This window comes from Ceratosolen solmsi, unplaced genomic scaffold, assembly GCF_000503995.2.
Source record: "Ceratosolen solmsi marchali unplaced genomic scaffold, CerSol_1.0 scaffold17, whole genome shotgun sequence".
Lineage (NCBI taxonomy): Eukaryota > Metazoa > Arthropoda > Insecta > Hymenoptera > Agaonidae > Ceratosolen > Ceratosolen solmsi.
In genome coordinates, this window is record NW_011948445.1 from 595,943 (window position 1) to 620,134 (window position 24,192).

Consider the following 24,192-nt stretch of genomic DNA (forward strand, 5'->3'; position numbering starts at 1 on the left):
TATTCAATTTCATCAATGGTTTTATATTTTAAACGACATATTACATTCTTATTCATGATAAATAAAATAATTAAATTAATCAATATATGTTTTTTAAGAATTTTTTAAGAATTTTTTAAGAAATTTCTTTTTTATTATATTGGTAGATGATTTAAAGATTCGCGATGAAATAATACAAAAGACAAAAAATGAATTGAAGTATCATTTGCAATCATTGGCAATCCTTCTTAATACCTCCAATCGATTGATCGAACCACATGAACATGCAATTCAGAATAGAATAAGTGAAATTTTAACTGAAAATAAAGATCATATTTTGGTACGTTACTTTGAAATAATCTTTAATTATGTAGGTAGCAATAACTGTTAAACTAATTATTTGTTTATTTCTAGAAAATACAAAATTTGAAAAAAATCATAAATTGCTCGGAGATTACAGCTAATCACCAATCAGAACTGATTGATTCAGCAATGATAAAAATTCAAAATCTTGAAGATGAACGCTCCAATATAGAGAATAAATTATATAAATTTAAAATGGAGTTGGAAACTTGTAAATTATCTAAGGAAACATTGTATCGAGATAAACATAAAGTAATTAATAAAAATTTGTTTAAATAAAGATTTCTAATTCATGAGTGTTATATGATTTTTACATATTTTACAATACTTTGAACACTATTAAAAACTAAAATATTTAAAATTCATTTAATTATAAAGAAACAGAATTATTTTTCAAATCATATAATAGATATAAAACATAGTAAAATGAATATTTATCTATCAGTTATATTTGATATTCGTAAAAAGTTTCCTTTTTTTGGATGAGAATTAAAAAATCCATTGTTTAATTTAGATTTTATATAATTCATTAAAAATTATATACTAAAAGTAATTTAAAAAAATATAAGTAATTTTTTAAGCCATATAAATAAAAACAATAACCAAAATAATACAAAAAATCATTTATTTTTAAATTGAAAATAAAATGAGAGTAATATATTTATAAAGATATTTCGTTGCAGTTAATTATGTTTTTGAAGCAATTAGGAAAAGCTATGCAAAAGGATAAAATTACAGAGGAAATTGGGATTAATCTTTACATGGAGTCGCTTTTAACGCGAGCAAAACAATTAAAAAGGATGGAGGTCAATAATAATATTGTTAAGGTAGTAAGTATTGTAGTAAATATTGTAAAATAGAAAGTATTTAATAATATTTTTTTATACAAATTTCTTACGTACACACATTCTCTATATGAAAGCCCCTTTTTTCGCTATATAATTTTGCCTTGAATAAAGCATTACATGTCATTTTTCCTGTTCTAATAAATAATTTACTTTATCAGCTTGAATTTATTTTTATTTTCATTTCTGTAACTTATTTTTTACTTTATCAAATTGTAGGTATTTTCAACATATGATCTGTTTACATTTGAAACTTAGTATATCCTTATTACATACATTTTTAGATATCGCATTAATTTTATTTTCTTTACAATAAAGAGGTACCATAGTCTATTACATAAATTAATAATAAAACAACCACTTTTATGTGAAAATATTTGTGATTTATGAAATAAAAAGTAATTATATATAAATCAAGAAACTGAAAAAAGTATTGAACTTGAATTTCTATAAATAATTTATTAACGTAGTTTAACGTAACACATTACTTTATTTAAAGATAAATTTTTTGTTTATGTATACATCTATATATATTTAAAAATGTGTAGGTAATTGTAAAGATACATAATAATTCCATTAGAAATAATATGTCAGACAATAAATGAAAAATATTATTGAATCTAGACATCAGTCAGTTATCATCTACAACGTCGTATTAGGTTACTTCAAGAACAGCTTCAAAGAAGAGAACTACACTTAGACCTGCTAAGAAGAAAGCTTAGTCGTCAAGAAGATAATTTATGTATTAAATCTCTATTACAAACTCAGTTAGATAAATCTAATTTCAGGTGAAATAATTATTTTAACTTGTGTTTATTCATTCATAAAAATGTATGTAATGAAATTTTTTATTTTTTATGTGACTTTAGAGTAAAAAATATGATAAAACAACATAAAGAAATTAAAATGCAACTTAATAAGGAAAGGGAGCTCTGTAAAAAACTCAGTACACAGTTACTAGAAACAGCAGATCATAAGGTATACTACGCATCCAATTTGAACATTTTGAAATCTATTGTAAGCAGAACTATTTATTTATCAGAAAAATAATTTGAATATTAATGTACTAACGCGAGTACTTTACACGGAAGTTTATATAGTATTTAAATAAAAATTAAATATTTCTATAACTCCAGTTACTTGATTTTATAAATGACTTATTTAACGAGTTTTTAAAAATGTAAATGTTAACTATTGCATTTGCTATTCTATTTATAAATGAGATTTGTAATTTAATTATTATATCTTTATACTTAATTCATACTGATAAAATTTAAAAATTCTAAAATATTACTTTCTATAATATATAATATTTTCATAATAATTATTTTTATGAAGTGACCTATTTTCATTATAATTAAAATTTTTAACGTTGTAGCTTTTTAATGCGCGTTATTATTTGAATTCATAAAAGTATTAATAAAAAGATAGAATTTTTTTCGACATAGCTTTCAGTACAATCTTAAGAGATTTTACAATTTTATATAATGTTTTAAAATACACGATATGAAATATTTTCTTAATAAAAATAAGAATTTACAAATTGTAAAATACATATTTACAAAATATATATGAAATCATAAATATCTAAAATGATGATTTATCATTTTGATGTTTGTCACAAACCTTATTAAAAAGAATTGTTATTTAACTATTTATCAATACTTATATTTAGGAGTGATAGTTTTAAATTATGAATTTATAATAAAATTAAGAAATTTTATAAATTCTATTTATTTCTACTATAATTATAGATAGCTGCATTAGAAAAAAGTCGCAAAATAGAAGATTTAGAGAATCTATTAATAAGGAGTGATATACTAAAAAAGCAATATATTCAAAAATATACTATGATCAAGGAACAAATTCGAAAAACAAATGAAAATGTTAAACAAAAATGTTCTATTAACGATCAATCTCTACAGTTTCTACGTGATAAACTTCATGAAGTTAAGCAAAATTTAGTTGAAGTCACTTATAAACAATCTGAAGTAAGTAAATAAAAATAAATATTTTTAGAAACAATTTAATTTTAAAAAGCATTAAATAAATACATATTATAAATAAATAGCATAATTTAATGATTATTAAAAAAACATGAACAACAAACATGACATGAATATTGAAAATTAATTATGAAGAAGTAAGTTCCATGCTCATGGTATTTTGTCCAAACTTGTCGAAATATGGTAGTCCATTGAAATTGTACAACTGAATAATCTTTTAGTAAAAAAGTATTTATTTCTCATTTCTTAATTAATTGTTGTTTATAACGCAAGAAAGAAAATTCAATTTGAAATGTAAATTCTTTTCGGGTATTTTAACAGTTAAATTTTTGTTTTATATTTTATATTTTATACGTCTACTAAATAATTCATTTTAACATATTAAATATTGTATTTAAAGTTATATAATTTGTTCTGTATATTTGTTACTTGTATTATATGAAAACGGAGCAAACAGTTTTTTAATTGGTTTGTTTATTTTTAGTTTTAATAAATTTATTTCATAATAAAGTCTAAAAATAAAGAAAAATATAATATAAAAGTAGAAGATAATAAATACTATGAAATTGAAGATATTATAGAAGGTTTTTACAACAGAACCATCCATTTTTATCTCTTGGGATCATTAAATATTTTAATATATCATTACATATATATCTAACAATATGGTATGTAATAGAGTAAATTAAACTATTAAATTTACAAAATTTTCAAATCTCACTATTTCATTTGATGTGTTAACTGTAAAGTTCATCTAACTATCACTAAATGTTACTGTGATTATGCATTTTTTTTACCAACATTTAGTGTAAGTTAAGATAATAATGATCAATATATATTACCCAAAATTCACAGAATAAAAATTAATGCATTTAACAACTTTAAGCACATAAATATAAATTGAAAGAATTTTTAAAATAATTTATAGTATTTTCTAGTTTCTTAACTTATAGTTATAATGTAAAAATAACAGTTAAAAGTATACCATTGTATTTAAAAATTCTCTTTTTAACAAAATCAATACTTCTATAATTTGTTTTTTTGCAAACAATTGCGAGTGCTTTATGAGACAATTTCGAATTTTTCAAATGCATAGTTAGTTAATTATATAGTAATTATTTTAAAATGTAGAATATCGTTATAGTTAGCTAAACAAAAAATTTAATAATATATTTCTATAAGAATAGTGTACTAGCTTAAATATTATAGAATAAATATTAAAATAGATATCAATTTTTATATATCTCAAATTATGTAATACACACGCTATGCTTATATAAAAGTTATTGTAGTAATGTAATGTTTTTTATATTTATAATAAATAAAATTTATATATTTGATGTGTTTTCTTATATCATAGTCAAGTTCCGAGAGTTCAATATGCATATTTATAATAATTGTAAAAAATGTATATAATTCCAACCAAAATAATATATATTGTTCAAGTTGCAGAATTTTCGCGTTTCTGTAGCTAAGTTATTATCCATACCAATTTGCAGATCAGATTATGAAATCATTTCTCATCTAAAAAAAATAGTAGCCACATATGGAGAATTTATTATATTGTCTGAAAGAAATGAGGAATAATTCAAATCAAATCCGTCAAGACTCATAAGGTATATTTAATTATAAATTTATTTCTAGAATTAAATTTTAATTTTATAATTTCAGTTTTGTAATTGTTTATTATAAATTAATTATACATTTTTGTGTCATTTGAAAGACTATTGCATAGTAACTTAGAAAACTGATCTTTTATTTTTTAATTTAAATAAAACCTCAACAAGATTTTAGTAACTATTTGATGAAGTCTTTAATTTTAATCAATGGATCTTTTTCTATAATAAAAGTTATAGCTTCAATTTTCATTAAAATAAAATATTTTTTAACATGTGTTAATTATCGTCATAGTTTACAAACTTTTATATTACATATTTTTTAGGATTTAATGAAACTTAACTTTATTATTAGTTTTATTTTATGTATTTATAAAAATACTTAATTTAATTAATATGTAAACAAGAATGTGCGTTTTGAAAAATAAAATAAGGTTTTCAACATAGTCCATGCTAATATCCTATAAATTATGATAAAAATCATAAATATATTATGATATTTATTGTTTTACAGTTACACACATCGATTAAGAATATATTGTAAAAATGATACAACAAATATTGAGGAAAAAATTATAATAATAAAATAACAATCATTTAATAATTTATTGCGGGATACGAAGTAGTTTACAAATTAAGCACTTTTTTAAGATATATTTTAAAAAGAAATCCATAAACATACCTAATTGAAAATTCATGGAATAGATATTAGAACAAAAAAATTAATTTTTAATAAAACATTAGTAAGACATTTAATGTATTAGGGTGAATGAGAAGCTCTACTTTGTTTTAATATTGTTGAGCCTCTAATGAAATCGATATACAAAATAATACAAAAAGGAAAAAGAACAAAAAATATCCAAAATGAATTAATTATGCGTAATACGAAGTGAATTGAAAAAAAACTGATTTACTAAAATAACTGGAAAGTCAATGGTTAAAAAACATACATAGATAAATATAGTTGCAAACAACCTCTTTACATAGATCGAATTAAATTATCAAAATAAGAATTTTAAACAATTATTAACATTATTTCTTTTCATTATTTCGAATTTTGTTATAATATACAATTAAAGTTAAATATTAAAACTTTTTATACGACATTATCTTTTATTAAGACCTATCTTACCTTACGATAAGTAGTTTAGTCTATTGAAAATTATAATAAAAACAATAACTTATTACAATTTAAAAACGAGTGGCATGCTAAAAATTGCGCAAAACATAAATGTTTTTGATTATTTAAAATATTAATAACTAATAAAAATTTTTAAGTAAGTGCAGAATCGCATGTAGGACAATCTGTTCATGTTATAATATTTATGGCATAATTTTTAAACCAATTTTAATTGAATTAATTTTTACTTGAATTCAAACAAATTTTCTTTTAAATGTTAATTTATATAATTATGTTAATTAATAAGTATGAAATAAATAATGCATTAAAAACCAAAGTTAATGGATAGGCATTCAGTAACATTACTGAATATTAACTTTCTAATTGTTTAAAGACTAATATTTTGTATTACTTTAAAAGAATATATTGATGTTATAATTAAGATATTTTGTATTTAGATATTATAAATATTCAAAAAATTCATAATGAAATTGCGTTATCATAAATTGTTAATAAAAAATATTGTTAGTATGTAATAAAAAAAAAAAAATTATTGCTATGCATTTTTTTCAGATAATTGAATTTATGTCATATAATATTATATTGACTAAGAATGTAGTCAGCTGGTACATATTACAGGTAAATGACTTGTACACTTACATCTGCAATTACGGTGCCACATTCGATCGACGGTTACTTTTGTAACTTGATAGAATTAGTTAGTACTATTGATTGAGGTTATAGACGTAATCTCTTATATAATATTATAAATATTTCAAATATTTGTTTCTTATAAGAAGTTAATATTGTCTGAAAAAGGAATGTTTAGTTTCTTTGGAATTTTTATTTTCCTTAAATTTATGATACAGTAAGCAATAAATAAACTGAATATTTATGACAAGTTTTAGATAAATTTTTTACGCATGACCAAATACTAACAAATAATAATGTATACTTTATAAAATCAATTATAAATAATTGATATAAAATAAATAAAATTTACAACTAAAAACGCCTTAGATTTATTTTAATAATATTATAATATATAATAATAATATAATAATATAAAAGTTATAAAAACATTACTTTAAACATTTAAAATATATCCCAATTGCATTTTATATATATGCATACAGGTATATTAATGTCTATTGTAAGTTACTTCTAATTTATTTCATAATGTTGAAAATGATACCTATTATTAGCTACAAAATTATGTATTACAAAAGAGACAATTTGTTGTGTATTTGTAAATTATTAATTTATAGAAAAGATATAAAAACTTTCATTGTAGAGAATCATCGTTAATAAAAACGGACTATGATATGTTAATATTCACTCAGGCATGGTCACCTACTTCGTGTTATGAGTGGGAAAAAAAGTCACCATCGCATCAATGCAATCTACCACCTTATGAAGAGTGGTATATTCATGGATTATGGCCTACAAAAAATGGTACATTAGGTCCATTTTTTTGTAACCGTTCACTACCTTTTGATTTTAATGCTTTACATTCAATAAGAGAACAGCTTGAATTAAAATGGATAAATATATACAAAGATGATAAGCCCTATAGATTGTGGCAACATGAATGGGAAAAACATGGTACTTGTTCAGTTGACTTAAAAAGTTTAAATACAGAAAAAAAATATTTCAAAAAAGGACTTGAATTACTTAATAAATATGATATGAAATATATTTTTAACAATGTTAATATACTACCAAATCAAAAATATTTCTTACAAGAGTATCTTGATAGTATTCATAAAATATTGGGTAAAAATGCTTATCTTGAATGCATAACAAATAAGGTAGGTCATAATAGTACTTATTAAAACAATTATAATAACTAAATATTCATTTTATTTTTAATTTACAGAAGAGAAATCAAATTTACCTTTCTGAAATACGAATTTGTTTTAATAAACTGTTCGAACTTGTAGATTGCAATGGTATCATTCAATTTCCAAGTAATTGTAATAAAAATGATGAAATTATTTATCCTGATAGGGTTCCAAATTTAATGACTGAACCATTAGTAGTCCAATTATAAAATGTAAGGAAACTCCAATACTTATTCACTATAAATTTATTTGTATAAATATAAGAATGTATGAGGTCTGCAATTTCTGTATATATGTACTTTTTCATACATAAAGTTATATCAAAGAAACAAGTATAGTGAATAATAGAATTTATCTATATTCAAGTTAAATTATAATAATTATATCCATTCATAATTATTAAATATACTTCATATATACTTAATATATGAAATTAAGTTATCTTATTTATAGAAACTTTAAATATTTTAAATTTACAAGTACATAATTAATATATAAATTTATGTATGACATTTTTAAACGTTGTATCTTGTCAATCATTCTTACTTTTATTTCGTCGAATAATGATAATACTAAAGATAATTTAGTATATATTAGCAGAAAATTAAAAATCACAATAAAAAAATTTATAAAATAAAATAAGTCGTGAATTATTTAATATAATCGTCTTAAAAAAATAATTTGTATTATTGTATGTTTATTTTTTAATCATATATCTTAACTATAAGATAAAATCATTAAAATTAATGACTTTAAATTTTGTAGAATAAATAAAATCAAATTTTAATCTTAAAATTTTGTTACAATGATTATCATATTTAAAATTTATCAACAAATTCAAATAATTTCTTATGTAAGATTATAATTAATAGAATAATTTTTATATTCCATGTAACTTTTATTAAATTATTCTAATTGGTATTAAATTAAAAATGAATGTTTGTTAATTTTAAATAAAGAATACAAATACTAATTTTAATTTAATTAAGTATTTTTTTTAAATATGTACCATTTACAGTTTTAATAAATAATTTACATGGAAATATTTTTAAAATTGTGACAATCTGTAAGTTATTAATAAATAAAAAAGTTTTTGTTAATTTTTTTTTTAATTTTATACTGTATTTATTATAAATTCACTAAATTAAATTAATTATTAAATTAATGGTCAAATTGTGATAGTCTAAAATATTATCAATAAAAAATATAATAAAAATAATAAATATTTAGTATTTAATAAAATAATTAGAAAAAAATAGCCAAAAATCCACTCAAAAAGAAAATATATATATAGATATAGATACATTTTTCATCATATATCATAACATTTTAGGGTATTTTGAATCATGATGTTAAACTAATTTATCTGTATTTAATTGAAAAATAATTTACGTTTATTTTTTTTTAAATCCTATATTTGAACTATTATAAAATTAAAATTAAATTATTGTTTTTAATAGTAGTTATAAAATAAAACTTCGATAATAATATTTATTCAAATTAGTGATATTTTGGATTTATTCTTTATAGTTCTCGTGTAGTATTCACCATACATTCTCATTTATTGAAATATGATAATAATTATAAATAAAACATTTTAAAATAAGTTCTATAGATGAAATAATGTATGGATTGGGTTAAATACGCAGAAAATTTTGTAACCAAAGTTTAAAAAAATAGACGCGAATATTCAATGTTGTATGATCAGTACGAAGTCAATGCACGTACGAGTAATTGCGTATGAAGTCAAGATATATTAGAGAAAAAAGGAGCATGTTTCTGGGAATGAAAGGAGACTTACGAGTGCTTGCATCTCTCGGGGACTTGGCCGCGTTTGTATTTCGCAAGAAAACGGAAAGCGAGAAAGGCAAGACCCGCCTTTATCTCATACTGTGGCCAAGGTATTGAATTAGTTTTTATCTGATTTCTAGTTGAATCAACGGTAGAATGAGGTTTATGTTTTTTGTATATATTCAAGTTGATTATAATCGACGTGAAAAGAAACAATCGTTAATGAGATGATAATGTTTTGCACTTAATATTTTTGTTTAAGGGTTAAACTTGTAATGATTAAAGATATGTAAATACTTATGAACGATAATTTAAATATTAATTAAAAGACAGAATTAAATGCAACTTTAGGTAAGTGATATTCATTTATAATTACAATAAGAAAATAGTGAGCATAATTAAATAGAAATTGATAAAAGATAATAAATTAACTTACTAAGATTTACTAAACAATGTAAATTGGTTGAAAATATTAAAAACAGTAAATGACAAATATATATTCAATATGAGATAGATTACAAGCTATAGTTCAAAATTTTTAGATCATAATATTTTATGATAAATAATAAATAAAAATAAAAATTAGAAACAAATTATATAGTGGTAATAATATAATTTAGCAATAGCATTATATTTTATCTACGGTCCTTTTAGACTAAATTATTGTTTATCGTAAAATATACATGGTACTCGATTAAATTCAGTATTTGTATGAGATTTTCTATTTTCTTTACGACGTAGAATAAAAAAGGTGGAAACTTATCAATTTTATTTTTTATTCCTTACTATTTGTGAAGCTTTGAAATACAGAAAATTTATAGATAAATAATTAGATATTTGTACTACATAAGATTTTAAATGAAAATGTAATTTTATTTAATACGTTTATTTACAATTTTATAATTTAATTAGAGAATTAAAGGTTGTCGAAATATATAAGTGGATTTATAAATGTAGATAAAAAAACTCGCAATAAGAGAATAATTTTCTCAATACTGATCCACCTATGCAGAAGAAAAGTAATAATGTATGAGTTTGAAAGAAAATTTTTATTTTTACTTAATTTTTATCTCCTTTGTCATTCGTGAATGGACCCAAATGCATAGATCAAATTACTTTATAGACCTTTTTACCACTTCCAAATATTGACTAAATAGTGAAAACTTTCTATATGTAAATAATTTATCTTACATTTAATAATTAATTTAATAAACATAAATAGTTATAAACAGTAAAGGATTCAATGAAAAAAATATAAATTACAAATACTTAATTTCTTAATAATCTAATAAGAAATACTTATTTTACTTTACTATTATTCAATAAACTTATTAGACGTAATTGAATGTTATACAAATTTTAATAAAAATTATTAAAAAATTAACAAGCTAAAAGATGAAAAAGATTTAAAAATTTTTAAAGAAATTTTAAAATGAAGTATTGAATACACAAAGTACGAATATAAGGAATATGACAACTTGATGTAAGTCTATAAGTTTATATACAATATGTATACAATTACAAATTTGTTAACTTCTAAAAACCTTCAAAATAATTCTATTTCTTATCATTTTACCGTGGTTTTTAAATAATTAGGATATTAGAGTAAAATAAAGTATTTAAATATTAATTTTGAAATTATTAAAATATGAACAAATTCAATTTATCAGATTTTTTATTGTTCATTTTCAAATTTATTTCTAAGATTAAATTGTTAAAAATAATAATAAATAAATAAATAGCCCTAAAAATATAGTTATTGTAGTATGCCTTTATTACTCTAAAATATGTATAAAATAATTTTTTCGTACTTAATTAAAATATTTAAAATTACGGATATGTATTATTATGCTATCGAAGGAAAATGCACAAGAAAATAGTATAATAATACACAATCGTTAAGATTGACAAACAAAATATGGTTAAGGTCATTTCTCGAACGCACTACAATAGAAAACTTTCACATAAAGACAAGTAATAATTTTTTATTTATAATTCTGTTATCAATTTTAATTAATTATATTTGATAATTTAAAAATTATTTAAAATCTTTTATCTTAAAATTTATATTTCTTACATTTTCCTTAAAGGAAATTTTCTTTCATTATTATACAAACATATTTTAAAAAGTTATATATATATTATTTTTATTTAATCCTATTTTTAAGCCTGATACAAATATTTTAAAGTACTCTTTATATCGAAGAGGTTTCAACAAATGCATAAATTTATTCGTAACATCTAAATATTTATTTCATAAAAAGTAAAGAATAATAAAGAAATTTTTAATTATTTCGCCATATTAACCTTTCATATATTTTAGAAATTTTACACAGATATTCAACCCACAGGGTCCATAATAATATATACAATATTTGATAATAAAATATAATAATATTTATACTATATTCATATTAGAATTATTTTATAACCACTGATTGTACCATAAACGTTTCGATATAAAGAGTACTGTAAGATATAAGAAATTTTTCAGAATTAGTATTGTTCCTATAAAATATATTTGCATCTTCTGCATTAATTTTGTAATTTGCATTAAGTAGATGAAGTAATTAATGTTAAAATATAATTTTTCAATTTTTGTATTATTTAATAAAAATTCTACAGATAATAGTAAATTTGTAGATCATATACTTAATCAAATTATAAAATCTTACAATTACTGTTTTATTAAATTTGCATGATAAACTTTTTATTTCTTAATATAAGAAAATTATACTAAGAATACATATAATAGAATTTTATTGAAACTGATTCAAATGATTATTATCTACTAAATTTATATTATGACTTTATAATTCTATTACATTCAATTATATACATTATATATATACAATTGTACATTTTTTGTTATAATCAATATAATAATAAAAATATATGAAAAATATGTTGTAATTAAATGTGCGACTTTGAAGTTAAACCATCTAGGTAAAAGAGGAAATAATAGAACATTTTATAATAGTTATATGAGCAATGGATAGTTGCATAATTAGATTAGTGAAAAACTTACATAAAAACGAGTGAAATTATTTATTATATAATGTATGTATAGAAAAAACAGGTATGAAAAAGAAGGATAAAGAGAAAAGTGATACTGATGTACAAACAGGATGTCTGGTTAAACGAAAGTATTACATGCAGCTCTCCTTTTATTATATATATTAATTTATTTAGTCATTCATTTGTAAATATTTATATGTCCTGGTTTAATGTATATTAAATATTTACATATGTTTAAAAGATAGTTTTACGCATGAATGACTATTTCTTAATTCTTCGTAGGGAACAGCATATTATACAGATCCATTTAAAGCTAATTTATTTCATGTACTATTTATTTCTTAATTACGTATACTGCTTTTATTGTACGTATATTTTTTAGGCATTTTTTGGATTTACATACAATAAATTAACAAAATTAAAGGAAAATTATTTATAATACTAACTTTTAATGAATATGTCTGTACTTCAAGTAACATGTTTATGGATATTCTCGAAAAATAAAGCAATCATCAATTCTATCATTATTACTTTCAATTTATACGAAGTATCCGTAGTTTTGTTTAATAAATTCCTTAATTTTTTCAATCTTTTAAACGAATTTTCTATTATCTCCTTGTGGTCTCGCCTTCTTAGTTTATAGCATCATTGTTCTTGCTAACTGCGTGCATAATACGGTACTGATAACACGAATTGTTTTCAAATAGTATTGGAATAAAGGATTTATTTCTTTTTCTTTTTGAAATATATGGCAGTTTTTTTATCTAGGTTTTGTATTTTTTTTACAAAATCTTATTACTTTATAATTGCATAGTTTACCCATTTTAATTACTAATGTTAAGCATGCTTTACATCGTACCTTAGATCTCTATCTTATCTACAGAATTTACTCACTTTTACAAAGTACAGTAGCATTTCAATCACCGTAATATTTTTGTTATAAACAAAGAAGCATATTGTTATAAATGAAGAATTAAAATTGTAAATCATATATGCATTGTAAATAATTCATGTATTTCGACATTTTTATATTTTAACAATTTATTTATAATTTTTTATATATCACTTAAACAATTTTTCTTTAATTTTTTGCTGCCAATTTTATATTATTATTTTTTTTTATACATTAATAAATAATATATTTATGAATCATTAATTCTTAATCATTAATGTATATTAATGAATAATTAGTTTCTCCATTTTATTACATAAATATAAATTATTATTATACTTTTGAGCCTTTAATAATTATTATAATAACTTCAAAATTAACGTTAATATTAATATTATATTAATATTAATTCAAATTTAAAATATGCAATATTAATTTTTAATATTAATTTTATATTATTTATATTAATATCAATGTCAATATATATATTATAACGATAAAGCTTTTTCAAGGATATTATATTTTACATATATAGTTGAATATTAGATAATGATTTTGAATTTTCAAGCATTGGTGTAATTAAATAACAGTTTTATTTAAATAAATAGTTTTTAAAAAATGGCGTTATTTGATTTCTATAAAAAATGTACGATTAAATGGTGTTTCCGTTGAATTTTGTCACAAAGAAAGAGTCATCGAATGAAACACGTTGATAACCGATAAGTTGAAACTAACGTGTTGTTAATTGTTATTTAAAATCGTAATAGGCTGTATATGCCTTAGGTTACGATGATTGGTTTATGCAAGTGCATAAATACGATGGAACGCCCTGGGCATGATTTTCGTGTGTGATTAGCTAATGTGCTTTAATATGCATTACTTTATTTTTACGTTTAGTTGTATTTAAGTTTTCAATATATCTCGGCTTTTTACCAATTGTGATGAGTCAAGTATTGATTAATTCTAGTAGAATTTATTTTAATAAATTAGAGGGATAAAGATTGTAGAATATTCAAACGCTAAGAAATAATGTATTTATTTATGCTTTCCCGTTGTCTGGGATCAGACTTAAGACCTCCTTTGATGTTGGGTGGAGGTGTTGCTGGCAAGTGGAAGGGGCAATGCAATTATTCAATACATGCAGTGTTTCCTTTCTTTCCTTTATTAAATATAATAATGTATTAAATAGTTATTATTCACAAAGTGTGTGAATGAAGGTGTGAGAGAATAATTAGAGGAAGTTTCTTCAATAGTGTTACGTGCTGAGGAGAGTGTATGTACTCTCCGTGATGTGGGAGGTGACTCCTTCCCTTCCGAGAAGTGCCGCTGTAGTAGTGTGCGTGTGAGCTGCCGCTGTTGTACCGCTGCTGCCTAAGTGAGACTGGGTTGCTCCTGCCTTTATGTCGGTGCGTAAGAGTTGCTGCTGTCATACGGAAGCCTTCTAAAGGCGGACTGTTTGCTACTATCTTAGGGTCGGTGTGTGAGTCAATGCCGTCGTAGCATGCGTGTGAGCTGCCGCTGTTGTACCGCTGCTGCCTAAGTGAGACTAGGTTGCTCCTGCTTTTGTGTCGGTGCGTAAGAGCTGCTGCTGTCGCACCGAAGCTTGCTAAAGGGGGACCGTTTGCAGCTATCTTAGTGTCGGTGTAATCCGTTAATATATGTAGTATGTTTCGATAATTTCACTCTTGATTAAGTTAGCACTATCGCGTTTTTTGTTTAAGTTTGATTAGTGGATTCTGAAATGTGGCTTCACTATTGTATAGTCAGATTGCTTACTGTTTGAGCAATTACGTACATGTGCATCTACAGTGAGTGATGTCTAGAAAGAAGCTTGAAGACTGAATACTGAGCTGTTGCGTTACTGCGTAATCGTTATTACGCTAAGCTAAGACAAAGACTGACGCGCGTGGCACGCGCAATCCTTAAGTATTCTCGTAGTAATCTTTAGGCGCCGGTAGCTATCCGGTGTCTGTTACTATGCCGGTATTGTCGTTACGTCAATAGACGTCAATAAGCATAGCTTTTGTGAGTTTCATTGTTATAATTAATCGAAGTTCTAGTCCTATATTCCGGTTTTCGGCGTAGAAATATTATTCGAGTTCGTTGGCTAGTGTTTATAAACAACCGTTTGTGCGCTCATATCTCTCCCATTTTGTATTCCGCTTTCAACTGTTTCAATCCGTAACACCGTAACCGTATCCGGTGTATATAATTAAAAATTATTTTTTATTAATAAACATGTAAAATTTCTATATAATTATTCAAATTGCATATTATGCATAATGAACATACCGAACTTCAATTATTCAAACGATGGCGTATTTAACAAACAAACCAATTCTTATAAAAGCCGATTCTTTATAAATATTTAATTTTACCTTATCATATAAAAATAAATAAGAATAATTGCAACTTGCTATTTTATACATCCTAAGAAATAAATAAAACAAAAATTAATTGATACATTTAAAACAAATATTAATAAATTTTATTTTACATTATTAGAAATATTATAAATTGGTAATATCTTTATAGTATAATATACATTATATTATTACTATTCTAAACAATAACATTTTTTATTTAATGAATATAAAATTAAAACTAGTGCGATGAAAGAAAATATATTCGGTAGTTCAAAATATGATTTAATTAATAAATACACATATTTAATTGGTAAATAATAAATTTATTAAAATAATCATTTTCGCGTACATTTGAGTTCTGAAGTATTGTTATTTATAACGTATAGTAATTATTCCTGGTAAAATTTCAAATAACGGTAATATTTTCAACATGTTTGTAAAAGAATATAATTATAAAATACATTCATAAAGTAACACATTCATAAATCATCTTTTACTTTGTTCACATAAACAATATATATAAGTATGTGTGAATGCTGTGTATGTGTGTGTGTTCAAATATTATATTAATTGTTTAAATTTTAATAATATTTTAAAAGATATAAATATATTCAACATACTTATAATATATGGATTAATAGTTATATTTTTGTTTACTTATGATATGATTCGAATCAAATACAAATTTTTGCATAATTTTGATTTATTTATTAATATGCATTTGACTACATACGATTAATAGCATATTCCAAATTCATTACGGATATATGAATAAAATAAATAAAGGTAATTTTTTTTAAAGTTTGCAAAGATTTTATTTTACAGAATAAATTTTTTTCGTATATAATTGATCAAAATGTAAAAAAGTAATTGAGTCCCATTTTTTAAAAAATGAAATCGATATAATTACAAAATTTTATAGAATATATTCTCTAAAATTATATAAAAATATAATGATTACTATTATATATATATAATAAAGATAATTTTTTTTATAATAATGGTATTTTATTTTATATTGTACTTTAATCATAAATTGATTTTAATATTTTATATTTTATTTAATAAATAAATGTTTAATTTTTTAATTTTTATTAATTTTTATAATTATATAATTGTTATAATTTTAACTTTATTCATTATTATATCAAATTAATTTCATTTAAATTATTAAAAATTTTAATTACATTTTTTTAATGAATTGTTAGTATATATCAATATCATCTATCTTATATTTTCAAAATATAAAATACAAATATTAAAATATTTAAATTACATATAATACACTGAGCATGTAAATATATAATGAAAATAAATAGAAATTATAATTATAATGATAATTTAATAAATTTATAACAACTTTATAAATATATACTATTTAGTATGTATGAGTTCCATAAAATCTTCATTTCTAATACTTTATATTTAATTTTACGACGTAAAAACAATAAAATTTATACAAGTATTGCTATTTTGAATTAGAAATATTGTACGAATTTGAACAATATCAACATTTAATTTTTGTTAGTAGTTTTAATTTATTATTGAGTTAAATTATTGAAATTTTATATATAATAATAAATTAAATGTGTATAGTACATTATTTCAGATTTTATTAATATTTTAAAATCAATAAACTTAATATTTAGTAATTTCTAATTATTATTTATTTATATTGTAGTTACTATATTAGTTTTATATGCTTCTTTTCATACGATTTCTAATTGTGGTGTAGTGCAATTATTCGTTGGTTTTATATGTAAGTAATGATAGTTTCTTGCTGATTAAAAGTATTTTTTTTATGTCTATTTCTTATTCTAATGTTATTAGTTTGTACTCTATTATCTTCCATAATGGCTTTAAATTTGTTTCCTATTAAAGCATCTTACTGACTTATATTATTAATTTGCTTATTATTACTCATTGGAATATCACGTTCATTAACTATTGGTTTATAAGTCTTGACTTTAGAATGACCTTCAATAATTATATACATCGGACCTTCAAATGGTTTGTCTGGTTGTTTGTAATGAGAAAATATTGAATCTGTTGTTACCCTTGAAGTAATTGTAATTTTGGTAGGAGGTAAAATTGTTGTCATTACGGCAGAAGTATATCCTTTTTTAATATGATTATTTTGAATTACCTGTGGTAAAACTGATTGAGTTTTTATTTTACGATCATACATATTTATATTTATTGGTGATGAAATTGACGATTCATATTTTATTGGAGGTAACAAGAATACTGATTTAAAATGAGAATTCTCGTAATATTTATCTATATTTTCTATCGGATTAGATTTAAATTTAATGATTGATGGAGATATAGAAATATTAAGAATATTTTTTATAAATGGATGGAATTTAAGTGATTCTTTTTGATGAAAACGAGTGATATTTTGTGGTATTTTAACATGATTTAAAGAAAAATTTATAGGATTTATACGCAAAGAAGCGTTATTCTGTATAAATGTTTGCGTAGAAATTTCTTGTTCCAGATATGGTGAAGAAATATTTTTTACTAGATAAACTGTCGTAGGATTTGTTACATTAACTTGATCAGCAGAAGTTTTAATTGAATATAAGGCTGATTTAGAATAAGGTGTACTAAAGTGATTAAAAAATAGTGATGGGAAGAAATCATTTTTTAAAGGACTAGCAATTGTGGTTGATACAGAAGTAAAATTTTCAAATAGTGGTTTAGCTTTTTGCATTGAATTTTCCTTAGTATTAATACTAGTGAATACATTGTCAGATTTATTTAAATTTTTAACAACATTGAAATTTTCTCTTTGATCATTATAATTCATTGGCATAACAATAGATATAGCATCTTTAATATATTTTTTATGATTTAGACTGTTCGTCGATGAATTGGTTACAATCACTTGCATTTTTTTAAAGTCAGATGTTGAGAAGAAAGATGTCGTGAATAGATATGTAGGAGTCGAAGAACAGTCGAAACAATTTGTTGTATCACTCGTATTAACATTTATTGAAATTATTTTAGGTTTATAAATATTATACATTTTTTGTTGACTTTTTATATGATCATTATTATTTTTATTTCTTTGAACACTAATATTACTGTTTTCTGTCACTGCATCACTCGAAGAATCATAAATTGGAGTATTTATTTCAAAAAATTCTTGATCATTATTTTCATTGTAGGATTTAATTATTTTTTTTAATGACAATAGTGTTGGTGAAGTGCTAGTATTTAATAAACTTCTTAAGGATTTTTGCGTTGATTGATAAATTAGATTTGATTTTTGAAATGTTATAGTAGTAGTTTTGTACTTTTGTTTGAAATCTTGTGTATAATTTTCTCGATCTTCAATTTCGGATAATATTATTGGCCATTTTAATTTTGAAAAAAGCTTTGACTGAAGTTTTGCATCTGAATGATCTTTTGAATAAACCTTTTCTGTAATATTATACTGTTGCATTTTATCTACCTTTGGACCTTTTCCTGTTTGAGTACTAATTTGTAATGGCAATTCAAAAAAATTAAATTTACCATTTAACGAACTATAAATATTGTTGCGAATAGAATTATTTTTCGGTTTTAAACTATTATATGGAGGTAATAGAATTCTAAATGGTCGTGATTTATAGTTGTAATATTGATTTAAAACATAATTAAATGGTTGTATTTTATTCTGATTTTGAGAAATTATGTTTGTATGAAAATTTGTTGCACCAATCATTTTTGGAAACTCGGCTCCAATACTATCTGTCAAATCATGTTTAAGTGAATTTTCTTCTTTTCGGGTAAAATTAGATTCATCTATAAATTTTATAATTTGATGAGATCTTTTAAGATCAGTTTTGTTAGCAGCTATTCCAAGAGCAAGGATATCATGTTTTGTAGAAGTTTCTATATTATAAGAATCTAACCAATATTGAACATGATCTAAAACAGGAGGAAGATAATCAAATGTAGGATCATTTTTTAATGGATCACCTAAGCCCAAAGGTGTCCATTCATCGTAATCCATTATTGGAGAAAGATTCCAAGATTCATTTTGGTTGGAGTCTATAAAAAAAGTTTATATTACATAATCAATAACATAATTGTTATTTTAATAAATATACTGCTATTAATAAGTTTATTTGAATAATAGGTGAAAGCTGAAAAACGAATGCATTTATGTTGTACATAATTCCCGTGGGATAGTTGTTTACCCACTTAAATAAAATAATATAAATTTAAATGAATAAACTTGAATATTGTAAAAATAGATTTATTTACATTTATTTATATAAGATTTATATATATATTATATATAAGCTAAGTATTTATAAAAATAATATAATATGTAAATAAAATATATTTTTAATGAATTTTAGTTTTCGAAATTATATTAGTATCAAGTTTTATAACAATCATAATTTTAAATATTTTCTTAATATGCTATAAAAACAAAATATTTATTTAATGTGTACATAAGCTTGCAAAGTATAAGCGATCTATATTTAGTCGGGAAAATAATTTCAAGACTAAAATTATTTTGATATCACATCTATCTATTGCTTATAAAGTAAAGTGATATTATAATTCATTGATTAAAGCTATTATTTACAAAATTAATTAAAAACTTTATTTATATATAATTATCAATATATATTAAAATTAATTTATACTTATATATATATATAATTAAATAACATAGATAATGTATTTATGAAATATAAGTAATAAAAGTTAGATAAGATTAAAAAGTAATATAATATACTTTTATAATTAATTCATATTCGTATCATAATTAATTTAATATAAATAGTACACCCTTTGCAAAAACTGGAGAAGTTTGTAAATTTAAGATAGAAGTTTCGATTATACTCGTAAAAATCAATATGAAAATTATAAGCAATAAATTAATATTATTCCAGTTAGTTTAAATTTTGGATTAAAGTATTTGAATTCATAATCATATAATTCTTATCAAATATTCATTACTCTATATACACACTACTAATTTTTCATTTGTATTGATATATATATATATATATATATATATATATATATATATATATATATAAGGACAATATAACCAGATAATAATTAAGAAAGTTGTACAAGCAATGAAAATTAAATAAGAGCTTTTGATTATTCAACTGAATCATCGATCATAAATAATTACTAAATGAACAGTTATCTCAACAGTAGGAATTATTCGGTACAAAATGAATGATTATTTATTATCATAGTTGAAGTTATAATTATTCATAATATTACACTAACATGGTTGTTCGATATTGGAGCATTTTATTCGAGGTCTTCGGTTCTTGGAATGTTTACATTTTCTCACATTGATTTACCAATTATCCAAAAGAAGAATTCTCGAAGGTTCTACAAGGCTGCTTAGCCATCGCGTTGCAACGTCGATTGAATTTTCGAATCTTCCAAGGTTGCTTTCGCCGAATTCTAGAGTAGTCGAAAGCTCGTTTCGAACTAGAGCTAGTTGCCGCGCGGATACTTAAGAAAGCGGGCGACAAGACTCCACGTAGTTAACATAAAGCAGTCATTCAGTACGTAGTGTCGGTAGTCATAAAGTGCACAGTATCAGTTATTCCTCACAATCAGTCACTCGTCCTAGTCACTTACACACAAGCCACGCTATTGCACGGAGTCTACACCAAGGAGAAGGTCGCACAACACACGCTCATTCAACGCAGCTATTGCAAGGAATGCTCGTTCACTTCTCCAGTGTACCAAGACAACAATCCGTCAAGGGATGCCATCAAGGGATTTTCATATATTTTAAATAAAAATAGTAATTGATTTTACATCTTGAAAATAATAAGTCAAAATAATAATAAGAACAATAAGAGATTGAAAAAAGAAACAGAGGAGAAAGAAGTGTAGGAAAAAAAATAAAAGAAGATGATGAAAAATACAAATAATATGAATAAACAATACTCTAATAGATTGGAGTGTATACACATAAAATTTAATTAAAAGTAAATATGTTAATTCTTGAAATTCATGTAATTCCATAATCGAAATATCTGTTATAAATAAATTTTTTTATCTTTTTTATTAGCTTTAACATCGCAATTATTTCTTTTTAATTATTAATATTATTATTGATTATGGTTTCTATTTAAATAGTATTTATTTCATTAAAGAAAAAATATCAATTTTTAACGTATCTTATAGTCTAGCGAATGTGTGATACACAATTCATATAGAATTTAAAAGAAAAATTATTCATTTAATAGTTTATATATTTTTCAAAATAATTAATTCTTTCAATTTCTTGACAATATAAATTTCAATTTAAATTTCAATTTTTTTCGATAATAAAAAATTGATAAAAGTAATATCGTCAAAATAACTAATTATAACATATAAACAATAAAAATCACAATATAGTTAAACTGAATTTATTGAAAAATAATATATTGAATAATTTAACAAATTACTAGTATAATAATATTCATCGATATAATAGTTTGATGAAAATATTACATGGCCTCAAATTATTAATTTCGAATTGAAAACTTGAAATGACACTTTATTTACTACATTTATTCCAAATTTATACTAATATTTTATACTTAAATTAATTAACTTTTAATATTGTTAAATATTAAATCGATGGAAATATTAAAATTTATAATAGCAAGATAAGCTATGAAAATAATTTTCTTCTTTTTCAATATAAAATTGATAGATCAAAAACATAAAAAATATTTTTATATAATATTTTATTTCATTAAATATGTTTTTTTGAAACCCCCTGCGAATAAAATAATATTTATTAAAATATACTATTACATAATTTCACTATTAAGATTTCTAAATTTATATATATATAGATATTTATTTATTTATATTTATATATTTTTCATATTTATATTTTATATATACTATTTTAGTATATTAGAGTCCACATATTAGTGATATAATTTATTAAGTTCATATGTATATTCTATCACAATATTTTTGTTTTGAGTGCAATTATAAACTACTCCGATGATTTGTATCTTTTGCTAGTTTAAATGATATATTCGGAAATATTAAACTATAAATTGATATAATTCATATTTAACAATTTTTTATAATATGCATTTATAAAATTATGCTGTTTTACAAACATACATTTATTTTTTCAAAAATCTAAAAATTAAAATGCATAAAATATATTTAAAATTTAAAAATGAATATGAACTTTATTTACGCTAATGGGTTGGTAACTTATAAAGAATAGTTGACAAATTCGAAAGAAAAATCTTAAATACACAATTGTAGGAAATATATATATGAAATACTTAAGCATGTTATATATGACTTTATTCACATACAAATTTTATTTACTTTTAACGGAAACTTACAGGTTTTGCTTTGTATAATAAAACTTTGAGATATGCAGGTGTAGTAAAAAAGAAGCTCAATCATCAATAAACATTGTAATAAACTAAATTTACCATTTAACATTGTCTGAAATAAAAAAGAAATATAAATTGTTATTTTTTAAATAGAAAAATATAATAATAGAAGTAAAATAGAAGTAAAGTTGTGATTATTCTTTAATATTCAATATTATATAATGTATTATTACAATGTAATAATATAATATAGAATCAATTTGCATTATTTAAATTTTGTAAATTTATTACACCACACGTAACATATTTTTATGTACTAAGGTTCGCATGAAGTATTATAGAAAATAGAATATTTTAATTATAAGAAAAAGATTGATATACCGAAATTGTGAATAATATCTAATAAAATAGTTTTTATTACAAAGATTTATTTTTATGAGAATACTTAAATTATAATTATATATAGCAGATGAAAAAGTTCATTATTGATATCGGGCATTAAGCAATTGAATTCCATATATGCCTAAGGTTCTGTTTTAAAAAAATAATTCATTTTATTTCTACATTATTATAAATTTATAAATTATACATATAACAATTACAAAATAAATATCTCACATATATATACGAACTATTTTTCTTTTAATTATGAAAATACAATGAAATATGTTTATGTCAAATTTGTATAAATGAATACAAATTATATATAATTACTTTGCCATTATATTCAAATTATAAATAAATATATTTTTAGATTTTGTTTACAAAATATTATTAAAGTAATACAATAATTCTATTAAAAGTGATTCTCTTACATTAAATAGCATATTAATAAATTTTTAATTCATAAGTAAACTGTATCAGCTGAGACAATTGTTAAATATTTACTGTAATATTAAAAAATTTTAGAATAAAAATAAATATCTAGAATTTAAGGTTACGCGTAATAATAGCAATATATTTCTAAAGTGTGTCGTTCTAGTTAAATGTTTTATACTAAATAAAAACAAAA

At 21.8% G+C, this 24,192-nt stretch overlaps 3 protein-coding genes across 3 annotated transcripts; 2 read left to right on the plus strand and 1 right to left on the minus strand.

The window, feature by feature from the left end:
• Positions 1-471: 471 nt before the first annotated feature.
• On the plus strand, positions 472-4,807 carry LOC105366143 (coiled-coil domain-containing protein 170). The gene is made up of 6 exons (XM_011504472.1): positions 472-594; positions 1,026-1,172; positions 1,812-1,975; positions 2,057-2,165; positions 2,942-3,178; positions 4,640-4,807. Exons 1-6 carry the CDS (start codon positions 472-474, stop codon positions 4,778-4,780), a joined length of 921 nt encoding a protein of 306 aa, XP_011502774.1. The 3' UTR covers positions 4,781-4,807.
• A 1,813-nt stretch (positions 4,808-6,620) lies between these two features.
• On the plus strand, positions 6,621-8,055 carry LOC105366098 (ribonuclease Oy-like). Its single transcript, XM_011504417.1, has 3 exons — positions 6,621-6,797; positions 7,224-7,740; positions 7,809-8,055. Exons 1-3 carry the CDS (start codon positions 6,751-6,753, stop codon positions 7,980-7,982), a joined length of 738 nt encoding a protein of 245 aa, XP_011502719.1. The 5' UTR covers positions 6,621-6,750; the 3' UTR covers positions 7,983-8,055.
• A 9,485-nt stretch (positions 8,056-17,540) lies between these two features.
• Positions 17,541-23,289, minus strand: LOC105366144 (uncharacterized). The gene is made up of 3 exons (XM_011504473.1): positions 23,280-23,289; positions 18,883-19,881; positions 17,541-18,087 (listed from the first exon to the last, which is right to left on the minus strand). Exons 1-3 carry the CDS (start codon positions 23,287-23,289, stop codon positions 17,726-17,728), a joined length of 1,371 nt encoding a protein of 456 aa, XP_011502775.1. The 3' UTR covers positions 17,541-17,725.
• Between the last annotated feature and the right edge of the window lie 903 nt (positions 23,290-24,192).

Bases quoted from the DNA above. Each gene is read 5' to 3' on its own strand.
- LOC105366143 (XM_011504472.1), top strand. From the start codon at position 472: ATGATAAAAATTCAAAATCTTGAAGATGAACGCTCCAATATAGAGAAT. The intron at 595-1,025 runs GTAATTAATAAA...ATTTCGTTGCAG, and splicing joins TGTATCGAGATAAACATAAA to TTAATTATGTTTTTGAAGCA. The intron at 1,976-2,056 runs GTGAAATAATTA...ATGTGACTTTAG, and splicing joins TTAGATAAATCTAATTTCAG to AGTAAAAAATATGATAAAAC.
- LOC105366098 (XM_011504417.1), top strand. From the start codon at position 6,751: ATGTTTAGTTTCTTTGGAATTTTTATTTTCCTTAAATTTATGATACA. The intron at 6,798-7,223 runs GTAAGCAATAAA...CTTTCATTGTAG, and splicing joins TTCCTTAAATTTATGATACA to AGAATCATCGTTAATAAAAA. The intron at 7,741-7,808 runs GTAGGTCATAAT...TTTAATTTACAG, and splicing joins TTGAATGCATAACAAATAAG to AAGAGAAATCAAATTTACCT.
- LOC105366144 (XM_011504473.1), bottom strand. The intron at 18,088-18,882 runs GTCAACAAAAAA...ATTTTAAATCAG, and splicing joins TAATAATGATCATATAAAAA to TATTCTTGTTACCTCCAATA.